This window comes from Myotis myotis, unplaced genomic scaffold, assembly GCF_014108235.1.
Source record: "Myotis myotis isolate mMyoMyo1 unplaced genomic scaffold, mMyoMyo1.p scaffold_m19_p_3, whole genome shotgun sequence".
NCBI classification, from domain to species: Eukaryota; Metazoa; Chordata; class Mammalia; order Chiroptera; family Vespertilionidae; genus Myotis; species Myotis myotis.
Window position 1 is genome coordinate 172,054,803 of NW_023416335.1, and position 20,554 is coordinate 172,075,356.

At 40.2% G+C, this 20,554-nt stretch overlaps 1 protein-coding gene across 1 annotated transcript in view; it reads left to right on the forward strand.

The window, feature by feature from the left end:
- Window positions 1-20,554, forward strand: part of SLC2A13 (solute carrier family 2 member 13) — a 284,709-nt gene that overhangs the window by 121,360 nt on the left and 142,795 nt on the right. The window contains exon 4 of the mRNA XM_036299793.1: window positions 20,033-20,141. Within this exon, the coding sequence (XP_036155686.1) occupies window positions 20,033-20,141 (109 nt within the window). The remainder of the gene's footprint in view (window positions 1-20,032; window positions 20,142-20,554) is intronic.

Sequence of the window (20,554 nt, forward strand, 5' to 3'; positions counted from 1 at the left end):
CATATGGAAACTAGTCCAATGAGAGGGATAAACAGTGAACAAGGAAACAAATACATAAACCGACTTCTGACAGTTCTAAGTGCTGTGAAGAAAAAGCAGCCTAAGTAGATACATTTAACTGACAGGTGTGAGGCAAAGATGACTCCAGTTGCTTAAGCAGCTGGGTGAGTGGGGATTTTATTTTGTGAAGCAGGAAATGCTGAAGGAGAAGTGAATTGGTGCACTGTTTTGCCTTGTACAGTTGGAGATGCAGATTATAGAGGACTACATATTCAAATGCTAGTGCAGATGAAGAAGTTGAGCATGTGAGTCTGGAGCTCAAAGGTGAGGTTAGCATGGTATGTTAATTTGGGAGACATGAGATTGAAGGAGATCCATGGGGAATAATACATCTTTGGAGAGAGAAGAAGGAACTTGGGTCCTGGTCTGGGGGCTGGATCCAGCCAAGGAGACTGAGTAGAGGCACCCGGTGGTGCAGGTGTAAAACCAGGACAAAGTGATTTCTGGAAACTGATGATGGAAGTGCTTCAGGAAGGAAGAAAAGAGCAACTGTTTCCTGTGTTGCTCTTAGTTGAAATTGGATCATTGGATTTGCAAAGTGAAGGTAGTTGGGGACCTTCACAAGCACGTTTTCAGTGGCTTGTCGGGGATGAAAGCCTGCTTACAACGGGGTTGAGAGAACAGGAGCTAAAAGATATAGATGACTCTTAAGGGGATTTTCTGTGAACTAGGACAGAAAAATTAGGTATGAACTGGAGTGTCATTTGTATTATTTAAAAGTTGGTTTTTCAGTTTTATTTTACTGTGGATGATACTATATGATACATCAAGATTATAGGCTGATGGGAAGGATTCAGTAGGTGGAGAACCTGACATTGGGATAGAGGCATGGATAATTATTACAGAGCAGTATTTCCCAAAGATTTACAGGATTAGGATTCTGAAGAAAAGTAGAGAGGTGAGTCTTGTACGGGGGGATGGCAGAGTATATGAGTCCAGATACAGGGAGATTGCCATTGTGGTGGCGAGAAGAATTAGTTCTCTACTCATAGCTTCTGCTTTCTCAGTGAAATAAGGATGGAGGTCATTAGTAAGTGCAGAAGCTCTCGGGAGGTGTTTCCCAACAGAAGGCTTTGTGGGCTGTGTTCCCTGCTCTACTTCAGCCAGAGATGCTACTCCGTGTTTCTACTATGTGAATCTTATAGATTTCATTTGAGCAGTAATGTTTGAATAAAAGGCCCCCAATTAAGAGCCTACTTTATACCTTTATTTTTTCACCATTTTATCAGATGATTTCCAGGAAGTAGGGCATCACAGTCAGTTTTTATGCATAGACAATATTTTCATTTTTTATTATAGGCATATATACTGTTCCAACCCCCTAATGTAAATTACAATGATTTATAAATATATAAAGTGAGTCAGAAGGCCTGAGAGGAACTACCTGTTGATTTGCTCACTGCTATGAAGAAACTATAGCATAGGGATTTTCATCGACCAAGAGATGCTGATATGAACCAAGCCAATTCTGAAATGATGGAAATGGTTCATTGTTATTGAACTTCTTGCACCTTTTAACGATGGTGGTAACTTTTCAAATTATTTGTTAATATTATACTTTAAACAGAATAAGTATTTGATGAAAATCATTTAAAGGAAATAATTTATATAATCAAATTATTAATTCAGTTTAATAATTATATAATCAAATTATATATTCAGCTTAATATTCAGTGAGCACTGAGGAAACAAATATATGCACACACAGACACGTGGACTCCGCTGTTAAGGGGCTTAAAAGCTAGTGGTAGATGTAGAAATATGTAAAAGTAGTCATTGTACAAAGTCAATATAAGTTAGATCAGAGGACTATGAAAATAGGATTAAGCAAATTATTCTGAAGTTTGAGTCAGAGAAGAGAAGACCCTATGGGTGAGCTATTATTTCAACTGGACCTCAAGGGGTGGATAGGATTTGGGAGGAGGAGTTTGGAGACTGATATAAGCATTCCGTGAACATAAGGAACTTGAAATAAGGCATAGAATTATGACAGTATATTTGTTCACTGAGTGGTGACAAGTTCAGTGCTGCTGTATTATGGGAGTTAGATTTGAAACCAGATAGCAGACTATTTTGAACACCATAACAAAGAGCCTGTGAATATTGGGGAAACACTGAATTTGTGTCTTGAAGAAGGGAGTGAAATGATTATGGCTGCTTTTTTAGTTTGATGATTAGTCATAAAGGTTGGACTGGAAGTGGGGGATAATTTGTGGACATTTGGCAAGCATATTTGTTGATCAACCCAAAGTAGTATATAATGAGGAAAGAGAGACCAAAACTGAGCTGATATTTCCAGAAGCATTTTTAATACCTTTTATCTAGAGAAAGAGAGAGACAGAGAGAGAGCAGGGATATCATATTTATCATATTTGTTTGTTTTATGTGTGTGGACTGTGGAGGATTCAATGAATTTGACTTTGTTGAGTACTAAAGTTGTTCTACATTATATGTTTGCTTATTTGTTTGGTTATGTCTTGACTTATTTTCTAAATTATTTGGGAAAGTTTACAGTAAATATTTTAAATAAAATGAAACTAAAATAAAAATTGATGCTGATTATGGAAATTAAAAGTTAAGAGAGAAATTCAGAAGGGGGAAAACAAACATGTAGACATATATTATTGACCATAAAGGCATAAACACTTATTAATGATTGGTTGCATATTTAATTCTGAGTTTCCTGTCAGCCATAACAGGAAGAATAATCCAATCATTATGTGATTCCCACTATCCAGAATGAAGAAAAATGAAATAATACTTTCACTGGCATTTACATGCTTTTTTTCTTTTTATTGAATTTATTAGGGTAACATTGGTTAATAAAGTTATGTACATTTCAGGTGTACGTTTCTATAATACATCATTTGTATATTGTGTTCACCAACCCAAGTCAAATCTTCCATCACCTCCTTTACCCTCTTCTACCTCCCCCCATGAGACTTCTCATAGGCGATATAGTTAATAGCAAGCGCAGTAATGCCATATATAAAGTTAGTTCTTGCAGCATCAGGGCACATATATTACTTTGGTGACCATGGAGAAGGACAGGATTATAGGTAAAAATTGCACGTACATAGGCATGTTTTTTGTTGCATTTTTAAAAATTAAAAGATTGAATTTTGGAAGTAGTAGACTGGCTGCAGTAGAATTTAAAGAACATAGGTGGAGTAAAACCTTGGAGAATGCCTTCATAAAGATAAAAAAGGGCCTGGTTGGCATGGCCCAGTAGTTGAGAGTCAACTTATGAACCAGGAGCTCACAGTTCCATTCCCGATCCGGGGACATGTCCCGGTTGCAGGCTCGATCCCCAGTAGGAGACATGCAGGAGGCAGCTGATCAGTGATTCTCTGTCATCATTGATGTTCCTATCTGTCTCTCTCCCTTCCTCTCTGAAATCAATAAAAATATATTTTTTAAAAAAGGATAAAAGAAAAGGACCTATTGAAGGTCACGGAAATGGAACAAAGACACATTAGAGGCAAAAATCTCTAGCATCAGAAAAGGCAAGGGATATGAGAATTTTACAAAAGAATCAGACATAACATGAAATGTAAGGAGATAAAAGAGAATGAGTACTTCATTATTGGTGTTAACATTTAGACTTTCGTTAATGGCCTTTTGAGAGAGTAGTTGCAATAAAAGGGTGGAGAATGGGGGTGGGGTATCTTAAAAATGAAATGGCAGAAATTCAGGAGGTATGTGTAGACCCTTCAGGTAATGAATGATACTGAGCAATTTTATGTTGGAAGGGAAGTAAATTATGGGAATTTACATCAGAGGGCTTCTGAAATGGTTTAAGATTTGAGGGACTTTGCAAAGTGAGCTGGAAAGTATGTGTGGATAGAGAATCTATTTTGATTATAACTCTTTAGTTCAGAATGCCATTTCAGAGCAGATATTTTTGAGGTTATGAAAATGCCATTTTCTGGTCTTAAATATGTCAGTCTTGTTGTTTTATTAGAAATGATTTAGCTTGCTTTACCCTTTTATAATGATCCACCTGCCACACAGATCTATTTTGCTTTTTGTTAAAAGACCAAATGGATATCTAACAATGAAGTGAAAAAGCTTCATATCAATAGGCTAAATAGAATATTTATGAGTAGTACTTTTTAGAAAAGTGCTGGAAAACAGCTTTTTATTATTTTTCTGAAACATTTATAGTAACTAGATGAATAATGAATGGGAATAATTTATAATAGCTACATACCTCACTCAAATAGAACATTCTCTTATACTCCTCCATACCTACATAATGTGGCTCAGTAGTTACATCAAGGCTATATTTCACATAAAGAACCATATATTTTAAATAAAGGTTGCTAAATAGTTTTTTCCAACAGAGTCACAGAATCTTGGGACCTCAGAGGAGAAGATGTTCTAGAATATCCCTGGGAAGCATTCAGCTACACATTGCTTTACTCTGTTTAAATTGTGCATTCAGCCCAGCCAGTGTGGTTCAGTGGTTGAGTGTTGACCTATGAACCAGGAGGTCATGGTTTGATTGCCAGTCAGGACACATGCCAAGGTTGCTGGCTCAATCCCCAGGAGGGGGCATGCAGGAGGCAGCCGATCAATGATTTTCTCTCATCATGGATGTTTCTCTCTCTCTCTCTCTCTCTCTCTCTCTCTCTCTCTCTCTCTCTCTCCCTTCCTCTCTGAAATCAATACAAATATTTTTTTTTAAAAAAAGGTGAATTGTGCAAACAAATGATCATGAGCCATAACTAGAATACAGTCTAAGTAAGCCATGAACAAGTTGAATGGTGGGATTAGAATCATTTCCACATCTCTGACAATGAATATAACATATGCTTTTTATATAGGCACAACTGAAAATATATAGAAATAAGTTTTATTTTGTAATTAAATTTTGCAGTTAATAGGCAGATTGCATTTTTAAAAGACTAAGCTTCAGCAGCCAGAAAAAGTAGACAGATCAAGCATTTCTACGAAGAAACTAAAATTTCCATGAGTATTCTAAATAAGACACATCCTGACTCCCTTCACAGATTGCTCTTGACCATATGGTAACTGCAGATATGCCTCAAAATAACACAGCCATATGTAGCCTTTCAAATACTGACCTCATCCCTAGAGAGCCATCTTTATCTAGGAGAGCATCTCAAGCCGTATCAAGTAAAATGACGGTTCATGGCATGGGAGATGAGCAGAATCTGCTTAATGAAAAACAATCACACATTAAAAATAAAAATGTCAAGGAAATAGGGTTAGATACCTACAGACATTGAACAGCAAGGGCATCTGGAGAAAGGTCTTTAAAATTCTCCTTGCCTAGTCATTATACACTGCAGGATAACACATAAAAGCATCTTAAAATCCTCTTCTGTGCTGTGGTTATCAGAATGGATTTAGTGAAAATGCTAAGGCATGATCAATAGCAGCGCAGGGCATGGATATCTGTTCTTGGCTAGCAGGCACTGAATGCAAATATTTTCTGTCTGCTGGCTATGCTCGGTGAATACCAATATATTTTTTGTCTGTTTCCCACCATACAATATCTAGAGTAGGATATGTGGAACTCACTCTCCCTTTCCCTGCTGCCAATTATTCTCTGTTGAAATTCTGGCACAGTTTTTCAGAACTTTTAGACTTGTTGCCATGTGCCTGTGAATTAAACACATGAAAGAAGGAATAGAATTACTGAAGCCATTAGAAAAAATGTGTTTATATCTTCAGTGATACCTCATTTTCCTCATCTAAGTAGGAGTGGAGAAGAGCTAAGGGGAATCAGGAAGTGAAGTCTGTGAGTAATAGGAGATTCTGTAATGGTGACCCAACTTCAAAAACAGTTCTCTCTCTCTCTATATATATATATGTGTATGAATATGTATGAATATGTATGTGTGTATTATACACATGATATATTTATATCACACATACATACATTTTTATACACACATACATACATACATCTCTGTGACAGGAAGATTTTACCACTCTTGTGGTGTCCAGACAAGCTCTGTTTCCAGAGGTGTTGTGTTATGCTAGCAGATCTCTCGTTTCCACGTTTTGTTTAAATCTGGGTACTCAGGAATATGTTATGTGCCCAAAGTTAATGAAATAATCACTCCTTAATGCTATTGGAGACCTTTAGTTTTCCTTTTCTTTTGATATAACAATATTTTATTGGATTTTATTCAGGATGAGTTGTGTTTCAAGTATCCTATCTAATAAAGAGGGAGTATGCAGATTGACCATCATGTCGCAACAAGATGGCTGTACCTACAGCAGAGGCCGAGTTCCCGTAACGAGTCTTAACGAGCAATCAGCAGAGACCTAAGGCTGTGTGGCGCTGGGCCAGGGCAGGGGACCTAAGGCTGTGCCCCCCGCCTGGTGGGGCTTGACAGGGGACCTCAGGCCATGCACCCTGACCCGGCGCCAGGCTAGGGGACCTCAGGCCACGTCCCCTGCCTGGTGGAGCTTGATGGGGGACCTCAAGCTGCACCCCCCCACCTGGCATGGCTTGACGGGGGACCTGAGGCCGCACCCCTTCACCCCAGCACCAGGCTGGGAGACCATAGGCCATGCCCCCTGTCCCAGTGCCAGGCCAGGGGACCTGAGGCTGCACCCCCTGCCATGTGGGGCTTGATGGGGGATCTCAGGCCACGTCCCCTGCCTGCGGGAATTGATGGGTGACCTCAAGGCGCACCCCCCGCCCCGGCCTGGCCTGGGGAATCTGAGGCTGCGCACCCCGCCCCAGTGCTGGGCCAGGCGACCTGAGGCCATGCCCCCCAAACAGCAGAGGTTGATGGAGGTGGGGCCAGCCTGGTCTGGATCTAGCCCAATGGGGGTGGGGGCAGCCGAGTCTGGGTCTCGCGTGATTTCGAGGCGCATGTGGGTGGGCAGGAGCTTGACTCTGGTTCCCGTGGCAGGCCCCAGACTCTGACAGGAGGAAGATTTTCATATACATTTTACTAATTTTCTTTCATCTCTGACACTTCTATTATAGAGAAAGGGCAAATAGCAATATTAAAATATTTCCTCTAATTCCCTTTTAATGTGCACGAATTTTGTGCACCGTGTCCCTAGTCTATATATATAAAAGACTAACATACTAAGTGTGCCTTCGCCCATCTGACCAGTCGCTATGATGCACACTGACTACCAGGGGTCAGACACTCAACTCAGGAGCTGCCGAGCTGCAGTGACTTGGCAGAAGCAGTTCTCAGGTGACACACCCCAAAACCAGAGAGGAGGGAGCCCGATTCCACCTTTGGCTGTGGGTTATGTTGTTGCTGGGGCACTGTAGTCCTGAATCTGGTTTACTGCACACTTGTATTTGCGTTCCACACCCTGTACAACAGCAACTTTGCAGAGTGCCTTCTCGTACTCTGGGATCCCTTGGGGATGTCGGAGAGCTGGTTTCCGCACGATCCCCGCAGGTCAGGCCAAGGGACCTCACCTACCAGAGGGACCCCGCTCACTCTTCAGACGCCGGGAGGGACTGCGGGAGGTTGGCTCCAGGGCATGTCTGGCCTGTCTCGCCCAGTCCCACCCTGCCAACCACTTTCTAATTAATTTCCTTTCGATGTGCACAAATCCGTGCACCAGGTCACTAGTAAGTGATATATCATCAGTTAGTCTTAAAATAAAATTGTGATCCTGATGGAAATCACCATCATAGATCAAGACCTCTGAAAATTGTGCTCTGTCATAAGAGGTTATTGAATTTCTGAACCGACCTTCATAATACTTGAATAAACCCACACCATATCCTTTACAAAGCTGAGCTCTTCACTTATATATCACTGACATATAAGTAGAAATTTTGAAAACTTATTTTTGAAATCATATTTCTGTTTTTTTGGCAAGTTTAGATTACTTCATTCTAAGCCAAATTTATAAGTAGTTTTAAAAATATTATAAATTTACTCAGATGTATTAATCTCACTCCTACCTTTTCTAGTTATCTCATTTTGTTCTTTTCATTTTTTGCTGGAAATAACAAGATGTCTTTAACAGAAAAGCTTAAAGATGTATCTCCAATAAAAGTGATCAATTCCTTTGGAAATCTAATAGCTTTTAAAATTAAAACTAATGGGCCAGCTTGTTAATGTACAGCACTGAAAAGTTCTTTTTCAATATTGATTTATTTTAGGTATTGATCTCATGACGAGGGGGTGTTTAGTTAACCGCTTTCAGCCATAAAATGTTTTAAGGAAAAGGAAATTAGAGGGTTGTTGTAGTAGTATCCTTCCGGAATAAGCGATGCTATGTTTGTGCCAGTTAACTTGTCTTCTAATTATTTACTGGTAAGTTGTATTTGAGAAATAAAATGATTATATTTTGTCATTTGTGTCAAACAGTTTATTAGTGAGTGTTTTCTTATGAAAATTTGTAAACCAAGACAAGAAGACTAAGTGGCTTTTCTAATCAAGTTATTTTCTGATAACCCGAGCTTTGATTTATGCTTGCTCTGCATATCAATTTTTCTTCTAAGGTCTGCAGAACTTACTAACCCAAAGCAAGCTCAGCAGCCATTCAGAACTTTGATAGAAAGACCTTAATTGTGAAGACAGCCAGTGTATAAAGTAGCCCTAAGAAGAGAGCTTTCTTTTATTATACGTGCTATTTTTATTGATTTCAGAGAGGAAGAGAGAGAGATAGAAACATCAATGATGAAAGAGAATCATTGATCGGCTGCCTCCTGCACGCCCCCTACTGGGGATTGAGCCTGAAACCTGGGCATGTGCCCTTGACAGGAATTGAACCTGGGACCCTCCAGTCCACAGTCCGACATTCTATCTACTGAGCCAAACCACCTAGGTCAGTGGTCGGCAAACTCATTAGTCAACAGAGCCAAATATTTTTTAAACTTAAACTATATAGGTAGGTACGTTGTTATTAACTTAATTAGGGTACTCCTAAGGCTTAGGAAGAGCCACACTCAAGGGGCCAAAGAGCCGCATGTGGCTCGCAAGCCGCAGTTTGCCCACCACAGACCTAGGGCAATATAGGTCTTTTTCTGTGTTTGTTTGTTTGTTCTAATCTTTATTGTTGAAAATATTACATATGTTCTCCCTTTCCCCCCATTGACCTCTTCTAGCCCACCCCTGCCCCTGCCCTAGACCTTCACCACCCTATTGTCTATGTCCATGGTAGAGGGTATTTTTGAATTACCACTGTGAACAAAATTGATTCTAGAACTCATCATCCAACCTGTGGTCTCCAAGTGTCTGTGCACCAACCCACCTGTATTTAGCGACCAAACTCATTCATGCAGTTTCCTTGTACTCTCTGTTGTGTTAATGGCATGATGAAGACAGCTTTAAACCTCACTTGTTCTGGCACATGTGAACAAATGGAGATTTTGTTATTGCCCTGTTTATTTTCAACAGCATTTACATTCTGACGTAAGTGTTAATTATTTGATGAATTGAACCTTCATAAGCGAAAGATGAGAGTACTGGGAAATCCATATTTTGAATGAATACTTCTCTTCTTTGAACCCAATGCTCTAATGCCTACTCCATTTCTGAGAACTCAGTACTAAGTTCTTTTTGTAGAAAATTTTATTTCTTACTCTATATTTAATAACTGACACTGACATTATTTAACCTGTAGGAGATCATGATTTTTTATCCTTTATTTTATTTTTATTTTTTTGGTGGAGGTAATTAAAGATTGGGAGAAGTGAGTAGGGGCAAGATAACTACTTTGGGATTAGAAAATATATTTTAATAGCCTCATATATTTGGCTCATTTTTATACTTAGTTCTTTGGTATTTTGGGGATAATTGAGATTTTTCTGAGAATCATGCTGACAGAAAACACAGTCTCTTTCCTTCAAGATGTATGTTTCAAGGTTCCAAAATATGTTTGCGGCAGTCATGCTCCTGGAAGCTGGCAGAACAATCATGACTTTAGATATTCTGCCCCAACTGAAGATCATGAACCATTGCATTTGGCCTGATTTTTATCTTTTTGGTATCTTTATTCATGGTTAACTATCACAGATAAAGCCAAATATAGCAAGAAAGAACAGTAGAAAATACACAAATTATGGTTAGATTTTCATCTTTATTCTCAATGGTGCTTATTTGTTGAATACCCACATCTGAAAAAGGAACATGCTAAGAGAATATTATTCAAATATTTATATAAAATTCAAATATTCATGTAAATACATATGTTTTTAACCAAGTAAATTATTACTTTTTTAGAAGCATAGTTCATATATCTTAAAATGTTCCAATCTGATAGATTTATAAGATGAATACTTAATTTCTAGGGAGTCTGTACATGATCTAAAATGAAGTCAGGTGAATGAGATAATTCTAGTTTACCTGTGATTGTATGAATAGTTTAGCAGCATATATCATTGAATTTGATAGAACTTAGTACTAAGTGCCATTTACTTTATGAGCCTGTGGTATAGATCATACTGATTTATCACTTAGTGATTGATAAGTAATCTGTGTAGGAATGTTCTATTAATTATAAATGTTCTATAATTATAAAATAGAAATTATAAGTATAGCATCCATTCTTTATATTAATGAAGCTCTTTGAATTATTTTCTCAAATTTAAAAATGAAGACTGATTGTTTACAAGGAGAACTCACAATTTGTTGATGATTTTCAATTTATGAGACTGACACACTACCTACTGCGCTAACGAGGCACCTTGATGATTTTCAATTTAAAACTTTCAAATTATACTTAGCTATGGAGAAATTCTACTTGAGAGCTGATAGATGAAATTGTAGCATCATTATTTGAGTTTTGGTGCTATACATTTCATAAGCATTACCTCTTTCTATCAAAACACACCTCTGAAGTAGATGTTACCATATACGGAGGCCTGTGAGTCTCAGAGAAGGTAAGGAACCTGCCCAAGGTCAGACAGCTTCTCATTGCTGAGCTGGATTCAAACCTGGGATTCCCTGATTTGGAGACTTGCTGTTTTCACTATTCACCATTGCTTATGGTTGTGTAGCCTCTAGCAGATGCAAGTCATAGATAGTCTTATATCTCAGTGTGTAATATCTATTGAAAAATTAGGTAGGTGAGAAATTTTTTATATCACTAAGAATGACAACTTGTTATGAAAATACTGTCAGAAAACTATCACGTTTAGAGTATGTGGCCTTTTATTAAAAAACTAGAGGCCCAGTACACGAAAATTCATGCACTTGGTGGGGTCTCTCAGCCCATTCTGCACGCTCTCATAATCTGGGACCCCTCAGCTAGGGTCCAGTCCCCTCGCAACATGGCTCCCATTCCCTGGGCCTGTGGGCTGCGGGGGAGGGACCAAGAGGCCAGTCTGATTGCAGCATGGCTCTGGTTCCCCAGAGCTTGCGGGTTGGGGGAGGGACCCAGAGGCCAATCCAATGGCAACATGGCTCCATTCCCACAGCTCCCTTCCACCACTGTACTGTGGGTGGCCGGGGCCCTCAGCTCCCTCCTGCCACCATGCAGCAGGCGGCCGGGACTGGGTGCCGGCTGGGACCCTAGCCTGGTGTTCAGTCGTCTGTCCGGAGGTTTAGGTAATGACGAACCCTTGTTCTTTATATATTAGGATTACTTTATTCAAGGACAGTCTAAATGTTAAGAATATGGTTGTTGAAGAAAATTTACTCATTTATTTTTAGAAAGGGGTGTCTCCCCTTCCTCAAGAAAGGTTTTTTAAAGTAATAATTCTTAATTTCTCACCCTCAGCAATACACTACACTGCCATAGTGGCTAACAAGTTCAGAGATCTCTTGCATAGAGGATGCATTTTAGGATTGCCTTTCAGTGGTTCTCAACCTTCCTAATGCCGCGACCCTTTAATACAGTTCCTCATGTTGTGACCCACCCATAAAATTATTTTCGTTGCTACTTCATAACTGTAATTTTGCTACTGTTATGAATCGTAATGTAAATATCTGATATGCTACATGTGTTTTCCGATGGTCGCGGCCCACAGGTTGAGAACTGCTGGATGTAGATACCTTTGATAAAGGAAATATTTCAGAATTTAGAAACAATTCTTAATAGTAACAAAACAAGGTTCTTGTAAACAGCATTTTAGGAGCATTAAGTCCTATCCTCATCTCTCCTTAGAAGCAGAAAAGAGTCTTTCCTTAGCAACCTGGAATAATAATGACTAGATTAACTCAGCCATTGCCCACAGGCCTTAATGTAGCATGATCGGCTCACAAGCACGCAGCTGTAGACAGCCAGCCCAAGGCAACATCTTCGCAAATTGATCGCCTGAGCGGGATTTCAGGATGGATTGGCATAAATGCCAGACTGAAGGAATGATTGAACCACATGGGGCTGAATTTATCGATAGCAGCAGTCCATTCTTTCAAACAGCACATGTGCCAAGCACCAGTTTGCAATCACAAACACCATCTGCTGCAGATTGAAGAGGAGGACAGCATGGGTGTGCGCAGGATCTTAGTGTAGTTTATAATTAATCACAACTGTGTTTAACAACTTGCACTGCGTTCAGACTGCTTCAATCTTGAGTTATCAGTCACCATTATTTGTTCTGGTGTTTCTTTCTGGCTCCTTCCTTCCTTTCTTCCTCATAGTCAGTAAACAAATATTTATTAAATTTCTTCTATTTGCATGACCCTAGGCTAAGTACAGTGGGACGCAAAAAGATAAAACTTGAGCCATTTAACCCACAAGTTCAGTGTGGAGGTCAAATCCAGTGCAGAAGAGACATCAGCCACATAAACCTGCAAAACCAATTAGCCAGCAGTGAGAGCAGAAGAGAGGTATAAAGGTGACACTGTGATTCAGTTGACAGAGTAACTTCTTTGGAGAGCAGGGGTGACCTCATAGAACAGGAACATTGTAAGAGACAGAGATGTGAAAATATGAGGCTTATTTTTATAAAACAGGTTAACCGAAGATTGTTGAAGCATTGCCTGTTAGTGGAGAAGTAGCATGAGGTAAATCTTGAAAGGTAGTCCAGGGCAGGAGTGTGTCCCTGTTGAAATAGGTGCTGATGGATCTATTATCAAAGGTTTTGAGCAGGCAAGTGAAGTAAGTGATCAGTGGTATGCTTTAGCAGATAGGTTGGCAGCAATGTGGAATGGTTGGGTTGGAGATGTGGAGACCGTATATAATGCTTTGTTATTGAATATGCCATGTATTAGTATTAGTCAGGATTCTCCAGAAAAACAGCCAATGGGAAAGAGGAAGGGGGAAGGAAAGGAGGGAAGGAGGCAGGGAGGCAGGGGGGGAGGGAGGGAGGGAGGGAGAGGGGAGAGAAAGAGATATTCATTCACCATGAGGAAGGGGTGTGCACAATTATGGAGGCTGAGAAGATGGTATAATCTTGCCCTGTGCTAGCTAGAGACCTAGGAAAGCTGACAGTGTAAGCCTGGGCAGAAGCCCAACGTCCCACTTGAAGCTGGCAGGCTGCGAGAACACTCTCCCTTCCTACTCTTTCGTTCTGTTTGACCCTCAGTGGATTGGATAATGCCCACCTGTATTGGGGAGGGCCATCTGCTTTACTCAGCCTGCAGATTCACATGTTCATCTTTTCCAGAAACACCCTCATAGGCACACTCAAAGTCATGTTCAACCAGGTATTTGGGTACCTTGGGACCCAGTCGGGTTGGCACACAAAATTAACAATCACACATAGTGGATGCAAGGAAGTTTATCATCTCTAACCCTCATAATGGACAGTACTACTACTACATCCGCTGAACTGAAGAGGAGATAGAGGTTTAGAAAGGCTGACCATACATAAAACCTCACAGCAGCTACGCCGTGGAGCTGGAGGTTCAACATTGGTCTGCGTAAGTGCTGTTTGCGGCCATGCACTGTCCCTCCCAGGAGACGGATGTGAGCCCAGCCGGTCCAGTAGTGAGCTGGGGAGGCAGAGAGGGCGCAGATGCAAAAACCAGAGGAATTTTCCTGACATTTTTATTAGAATTTTGCAACTTACTGGATATGGAAAGTAGGAAGAGGGAATGAAGAGCAAAGTGCCACCTTCTTTGATCTTGACCTAATATGAAATTAGGTAACAGTAGAGAGCAAGTTTGGGAGGAGAAGGCATGGTACACCTTTCTGGGTCCTGTCCTCTCCCTCAATCCCATAATGCTTTGCATGTACCTCTGTGCGAGCACATAAGCTGTTGAGTAGCTTCCTTTATTTCTGTGTGTGACTCCCTTCCCACACTTCACTATGAGCTCCTCCAGGGCATGGCCTCATCGTGTTTCTGTACCTGATGCAGAGCAGGCGCACTTGGTCAGAGAGGCTGGAGAGAACACTGGGAGGCCAAGGAGGAGGAAGGTTTGAAATGGATGTTGTGAGAACACTGGCATATTTGGGAGACAGAGATGAATGGAGGCTCCTCCAGCAGCATAGAGGACCTGACTCACAGACACTGTATTTCTCATGAACCAGGGTGGCCTGTTTGCCTAATTATTTGCAAACAATGCTCAACGCCTTGGATATGGGAAGGGAGAAAGGAGTAAGGTGAAATGTATGTTTTGAAATAGATAACTAAAAGCCAGGATGAATAGAGTATGTTTGTTCCTGGAGCGTGAAAGTGCTTCAGTGTTGTGGTTTGTCATACTGAGTAACAAAAATTATTCTTTTATGCTTAGAAAAAATCAGCTTATTTAAGTGTATATGTAGAATTTCTTGATGTTCATGTAATGACCAAGACATTAGCTCATGCCCTAGCTCTACATGCTTATTAGTTTGTGATTTGGGCAAGTAATCCCTCTGTGCTTCCTTTCCTCATTAACACCACCTGCACTGCCTACTTTGTGAGACTCCTGTGATGATGAAAAATGGGTCATGAGGCATGAAGAGCTATTGGAATATTAGAAAATCTACTGAGATTTGAGCAGACGCCTCATACTCTTGGTGTCTGAATGTTATGGACTGAATATTTGCGTCTCTCCCAAATTGATACATTGAAGCTCTAATCCCCAGTGTAATGGTATTTGGAGGTGGGGCCTTTGGGAGGTAATTAGTTTAGATGAGGCCATCAGTGTGGAACTCTCATGATGGGAGTAGTGCCCTTAAAGGGAGAAAACAGCTCTGCATATCTCTCTCTCTCTCCCTCTCCCTCTCCCTCTCTCCCTCCCTCCCTCCCTCCCTCTCCCTCTCCCTCCCTCCCTCCCTCCCTCCCTCCCTCCCTCCCTCCTTCCCTCCCTCCCTCTCCCTCCCCCCCTTCTGTCTTTCCCCTTTGGTTCCTCTATTCTCCCCCTCTCTCCCTATCCTGCACCCTTCCACTCTCTCCCTCTTCCTATCCCCATGTGAGCGCACAGTGAGAGGATGGCCATCTACAAGCCAGGAAAAGAGCCCTGACCAGGAACCAAATCTGCCAGCACCTTGGTTATGGACTTCCCAGCCTCCAGAACTGTTTTACATAAATAGATGTCTCCTGTTTAAGCCACCCAGTTTATGGTATTTTTTATAGTAGCCCAAGTGGACTGAGATATTCGGTGATTAATAAAATAATCAAAATTAAATGATTGTGCAAAACATGTGCTGGTTAGTGCTAGATATCAGGAAGTCAAGTTTTCTTGGCAGTGGGAGCAGGTGGGAAGGGAGACATCCTTCAAATCCTCATTGATCTTTTGCACACCTGTCTCCCTGAAGGGCATGAGAATGGCCTGTTCTGGCTGCCTTCTGGAGAGGACCAGCGTGTTGGATCCTTGCTGTGCTTTCTTATTGCCCAGTCATAGGGCCTCAGATTGGGTGCAGGGAGAGTCATATTTGAAGCTGAGCAGTGATTATCTTGCTCTCAGGAAGGGCACTGCTTTCTCCACGGAGGCACCTTAACTTATAACAGAGAACAAGACTGTCAGTGGGGAGACTGTCAGCAGTGGGGAAGCCGCCTATAGTTTGAATTTATTTCATTAGTCATGATGTGTTCTACTTTTTCTTCCTTAAGTTTTCCTTAATAGATGGTAAACCATAGAAATAAATAAAACAAAAAGAAAGAGAAAAATAGAAGCAATGAAAACCTTGAATTCTAAGGGTCCTCCATCCCGGCAGTTCCTACTTAGTAATGTGGCAGCCTACCTCATTGGTTCAGTTTAATCAAATACTGTTGCTTCTGATTAGTAACCCCTTTGTGTCCTTACTTAAGTGAAGGTCATGGTCTTTGAATGTCTGAATTTTCTTCTTATCATCCATTTCACCATTTCAGCTCTCTTGACATCTAGTTTCTTGTGAAGTTTTTTTTTAAAGCACCTCTATTGAGGTATAATTTATACACAATGAAAGGCACATACAGGATGGAGCAAAAGTAAGTTTACAGTTTTGAGTTTATTCTTGTATTATCATTTATTAATTCTTGTATTATTTTCCATACAAACAACTGTAAACCTGCTTTTGGCCCACCATGTATTTAAAGTTTATAATTTGGTAAGTTTTTTCAGTATATACTGTAAAACCGTTACCACAAGCAAGATAGTGAGCCTTTCCATGCCCCTCAAAAACTTTCCTTTGCCAGCAGCCCCGTTCTCACTGCCACTACTCCCATTTGCTGACGCCACCCGCAGTGAATATGAGTGGGGCCGGCGCCAGCAGCAGGTGCAAGCGGGTCCAGTGCTGTCAGCAGGTGCGAGCAGCAGCTGCTGCCCTGATTGCCCCTCAGGAGCTGGGGGAGGTGGAGAAGCCCTCAGGGGCAACCGGGGCCGGCAGCCGCTGCTTGCACCCACTGATGGCACTGAGCAATTGGGACTGGCGCCAGGTGCTGGCAGCGGGTGCGAGCAGGGCTGTTGCCAGCAGCAGGTGCAAGAGGCTGCCAGCCTCAATTGCCCCTCAGGAGCAGGGGGAGGTGGAGAAGCCCTCAGGGGCGAGCGGGGCGCTCACACCAGCTGATAGCTCCAAGCGATCAGGGCCGGTGCCAGGCACCAGCAGTGAGTGCAAGTGGGGCTGGCGCTGGCAGCAGGTGCGTGCACCGGGCAGGACCGTGGCACATGGGAGCAAAGAATTTTCAGTAACCACCAGAGGCCCTCCCCGATGACAGCGACCTGCGCCCCGCCTTGGTCTGGCGCCCCCGCTCACCTGCTCTACCTTCCCTCCACAGCTGTCGCCCACCATGTTCCACACTCTGCCACCTGCTGCCAACCCCTGCCAAGTCCCACGCACGCCCCCTGACGGTCAGTGCACATCGTAGCAACCAGTTGTTCGGTTGTTCAGTTGCTCTACTGTTCAGTCTATTTGCATATTAGCCTTTTATTATATAGGATATTCTGAGTCTTGCATTTCCAATCTACTTTGGTTATTTAGAGGTTTTAGTTTTTATTATGTGGGAAATTCTGCGTTTCAGAGACACAATTTTTTTTTAAATATATTTTATTGATTTTTTACAGAGAGGAAGGGAGAGAGATAGAGAGTTAGAAACATCGATGAGAGAGAAACATCGATCAGCTGCCTCCTGCACATCTCCTACTGGGGATATGCCTGCAACCCAGGCACATGCCCTTGACCGGAATCGAACCTGGGACCTTTCAGTCCGCAGGCTGAGGCTCTATCCACTGAAACAAACCAGTTTTGGCCACAAATTTTTTTAAATTTATGAAATATTTGTGTACACAAAGTGCTTTTAATGAAAAATAAAAAAATGTAGTAAGTACAGTGTGACATTTTAAATTTTCACTTATGAACATTGGACCAATTAATACATTTGATTTTTTTTCTTCTGCCTCATAGCTTCTGTGACATAAAGGTTAATAATAGTTTTCATTTGTTAAGTTTTATTGCCTAGTAAAACTAGGTTTATGATTTTACTGAAAGGAAATTTTTAAATTTTATGTATAATCAGATGTGGAACTGCTATGACCAAATTCATCCTTTAAAAAAAATGTAATAAAGAGCTACCATTGTTTATTTTAACAAGAAATTCAAAGCAAGAGAAATTTCAAGGCAAGATTATAAAAAACTGGAAAATAAATGTGACATTTATATAATAGTTTATCTTTTGATATTTTGGCAAGTCAGATTTTAAGCCTAATTTGCCATAATTTTATCATAATATTTTGCCCTACAAAATCAGTGTTACCTAGTTTGTCCACCAAATCATGGAACAGTTTAATAGTAAAAGTAGATGCAGCTATCCAAAGATTATAAAAGGTTTATTGAAGAAAGCCAGTTTCTCATATGTGGAAGCCTTTAAAACCTGACAGGGGGTTTTGCTTGTTTTTGTTCTGTTGTCAATTGCTGTTTTATAAGTTTCCCATGGTTCAAGGTGAATGGTAATCTTTTTTATTTGAAGTTTTCTGTTTATGGATATAGGTAGATATTTATGATATCGTGTACGGTTTTTTATTCTGTGGCTCCTTTACAGATATCTAAATTTGCAGACAGGCCCACTCATCCACTGATCCAGATAAAAGTTTAATACTATTACAGTAAAGCTCCCCAAATCTACCTCTTTCACACAACCTTTCTAGGTTTTAACACTGCCTCACTTGACTCTGAAGCAGTTTGACATTTAGAATACTCTCAGCCAGCTTTCTAAATGGGTTGGCACCACAGTGAGCTTTGAGTGACTATCAGTGCTTCTCTATCTGTGTCCTGTCTTACCACTTAGACACACAATCATTTGCAGGAAATAAGGTTTTCATGTGATTAGTAACACACCAATGTAGAGATGAATATTCTCACTCCTATAATACTCAGTTCTAATTAATACTCTGGGTTGACATCCCACAATAACTTTTATTTCTAAGACATCAGCACGTTCTGTTCCATTTCTGTGAATTGGAATATTAGATTTCCAAAAGAATTCTGAAATGGTAAGACTTCCTTGGATTTTAATTTGTCTTGGTTTAGAGTTCATTAATGAAACTTGGCCTCCAGGGGAAAAAAAAATGCCTCTAATTAAGCAATTAACATCCTAGTGATTTCAGGCCATGTCTTCTAATAGCAGGAATACCTTAGATCCTTAGAGTCCACACTGGCCTCATGAGGACAGTATATAGAATACCTCTTGAAGGTGTAATTGAGGCACTTATGAGAATAAGAAGGGGCACTTTTAGTAATTATGCCCAAATGGTGTACATCAATTAGGTTAGTCACCTTATTAAGGCCTCAGTGGTTCATATCTACAGCTTTCCAGAATTGATCTAGAGTTCTGATAGAGAGGCCAAGCCATCTGCACCATATTGGAAAACCTGTATGTGTGTGTGTATGTGTGTGTACATACACACACACACACCCCTATATAAAATAGACATTAATTTTCTTTCTTTTATTATTTTTGGTAACTTTTATTAATAATATCCACTGTAGCCATAACAAAGTCTGATATCATGCCAAATTTCTTAACTTTAGTTGAGTAGATTAGAAAAAATTTTGTTACTTTAGTCCAATGATGGCGAACCTATGACACGCGTGTCAGAGGTGACACGCGAACTCATTTTTTTGGTTGATTTTTCTTTGTTAAATGGCATTTAAATATATAAAATAAATATCAAAAATATAGGTCTTTGTTTTACTATGGTTGCAAATATCAAAAAATTTCTATATGTGACACAGCACCAGAGTTAAGTTAGGGTTTTCAAAATGCTGACACGCCAAGCTCAAAAGGTTCGCCGTCACTGCTTTAGTCAAATGAATTCTGTTCCTTGTTTAATTGTTTTTAATGAGTGCTATTTTTTTTTTATGATTAAAGCAGTTTGTCAATGACTTTGTAAGTAGTTCATCATTGAGTGGATTTTAAGTAAGAATTAATTGCCAAAGAAGTGGAAGAACAAAGAGTAGTTAATACAGCTTGTAGAGATTTAAGGAAGACTAATTTCTAACACTTAGAGTTATGTAGGTCTTCCTTGTATTCACATAGATGTATGTCTGTTTTAAAAAGTACACTGTACCCAGATTTCTGCAAAAGTCTATATGTTCTATTTTGAAATTCCAAGACATGTTGATTTCACAGAAATTTGGGGAAATGTATCCTAATGGGATAAATTACTATGGGAACTTAAAATAATAGATTTGTCTTTCTTTTTCTTTCTTTTTTAAAAAGCTGGACCTGTGATCTGCAGAATGCTGAGTTACCCCCCCACTCGCCGCGCTTTGATTGTGGGTTGTGGCCTACAGATGTTCCAACAGCTCTCAGGCATTAACACAGTCATGTATGTATTTCTTTCTGGATTTTCACTGAAAAGATTTTGAAGATATTATTTTATATGGGAAAAAAAAAGAATAGGACTCTTGGTGATTTGTTGTTATTAAAAGTATAGGATTTTCCTTTTGGAAGATACTTAACTTTATACTTTTTTAATCCTATTCATTTGTAACTAGAAGATGGTGATTTATTTTGTTTGTTGTGATTATTGGCTTTTTTTATTTCATACAATTTCTCTTTTATGCCATCCAGTTCTTCCTTACATTCTAAAGTAATGAATATGTTATTTTCATAAGCCATTTCTTGATGCTAGCACTGTCAAATCACGAATTCAACTTTGGGGGCAATTACAATGCAATGGGATAAGAGCACTAATAGAAATAATGTTTATTACAGCCAGAATACAGTGGACTGGGGATG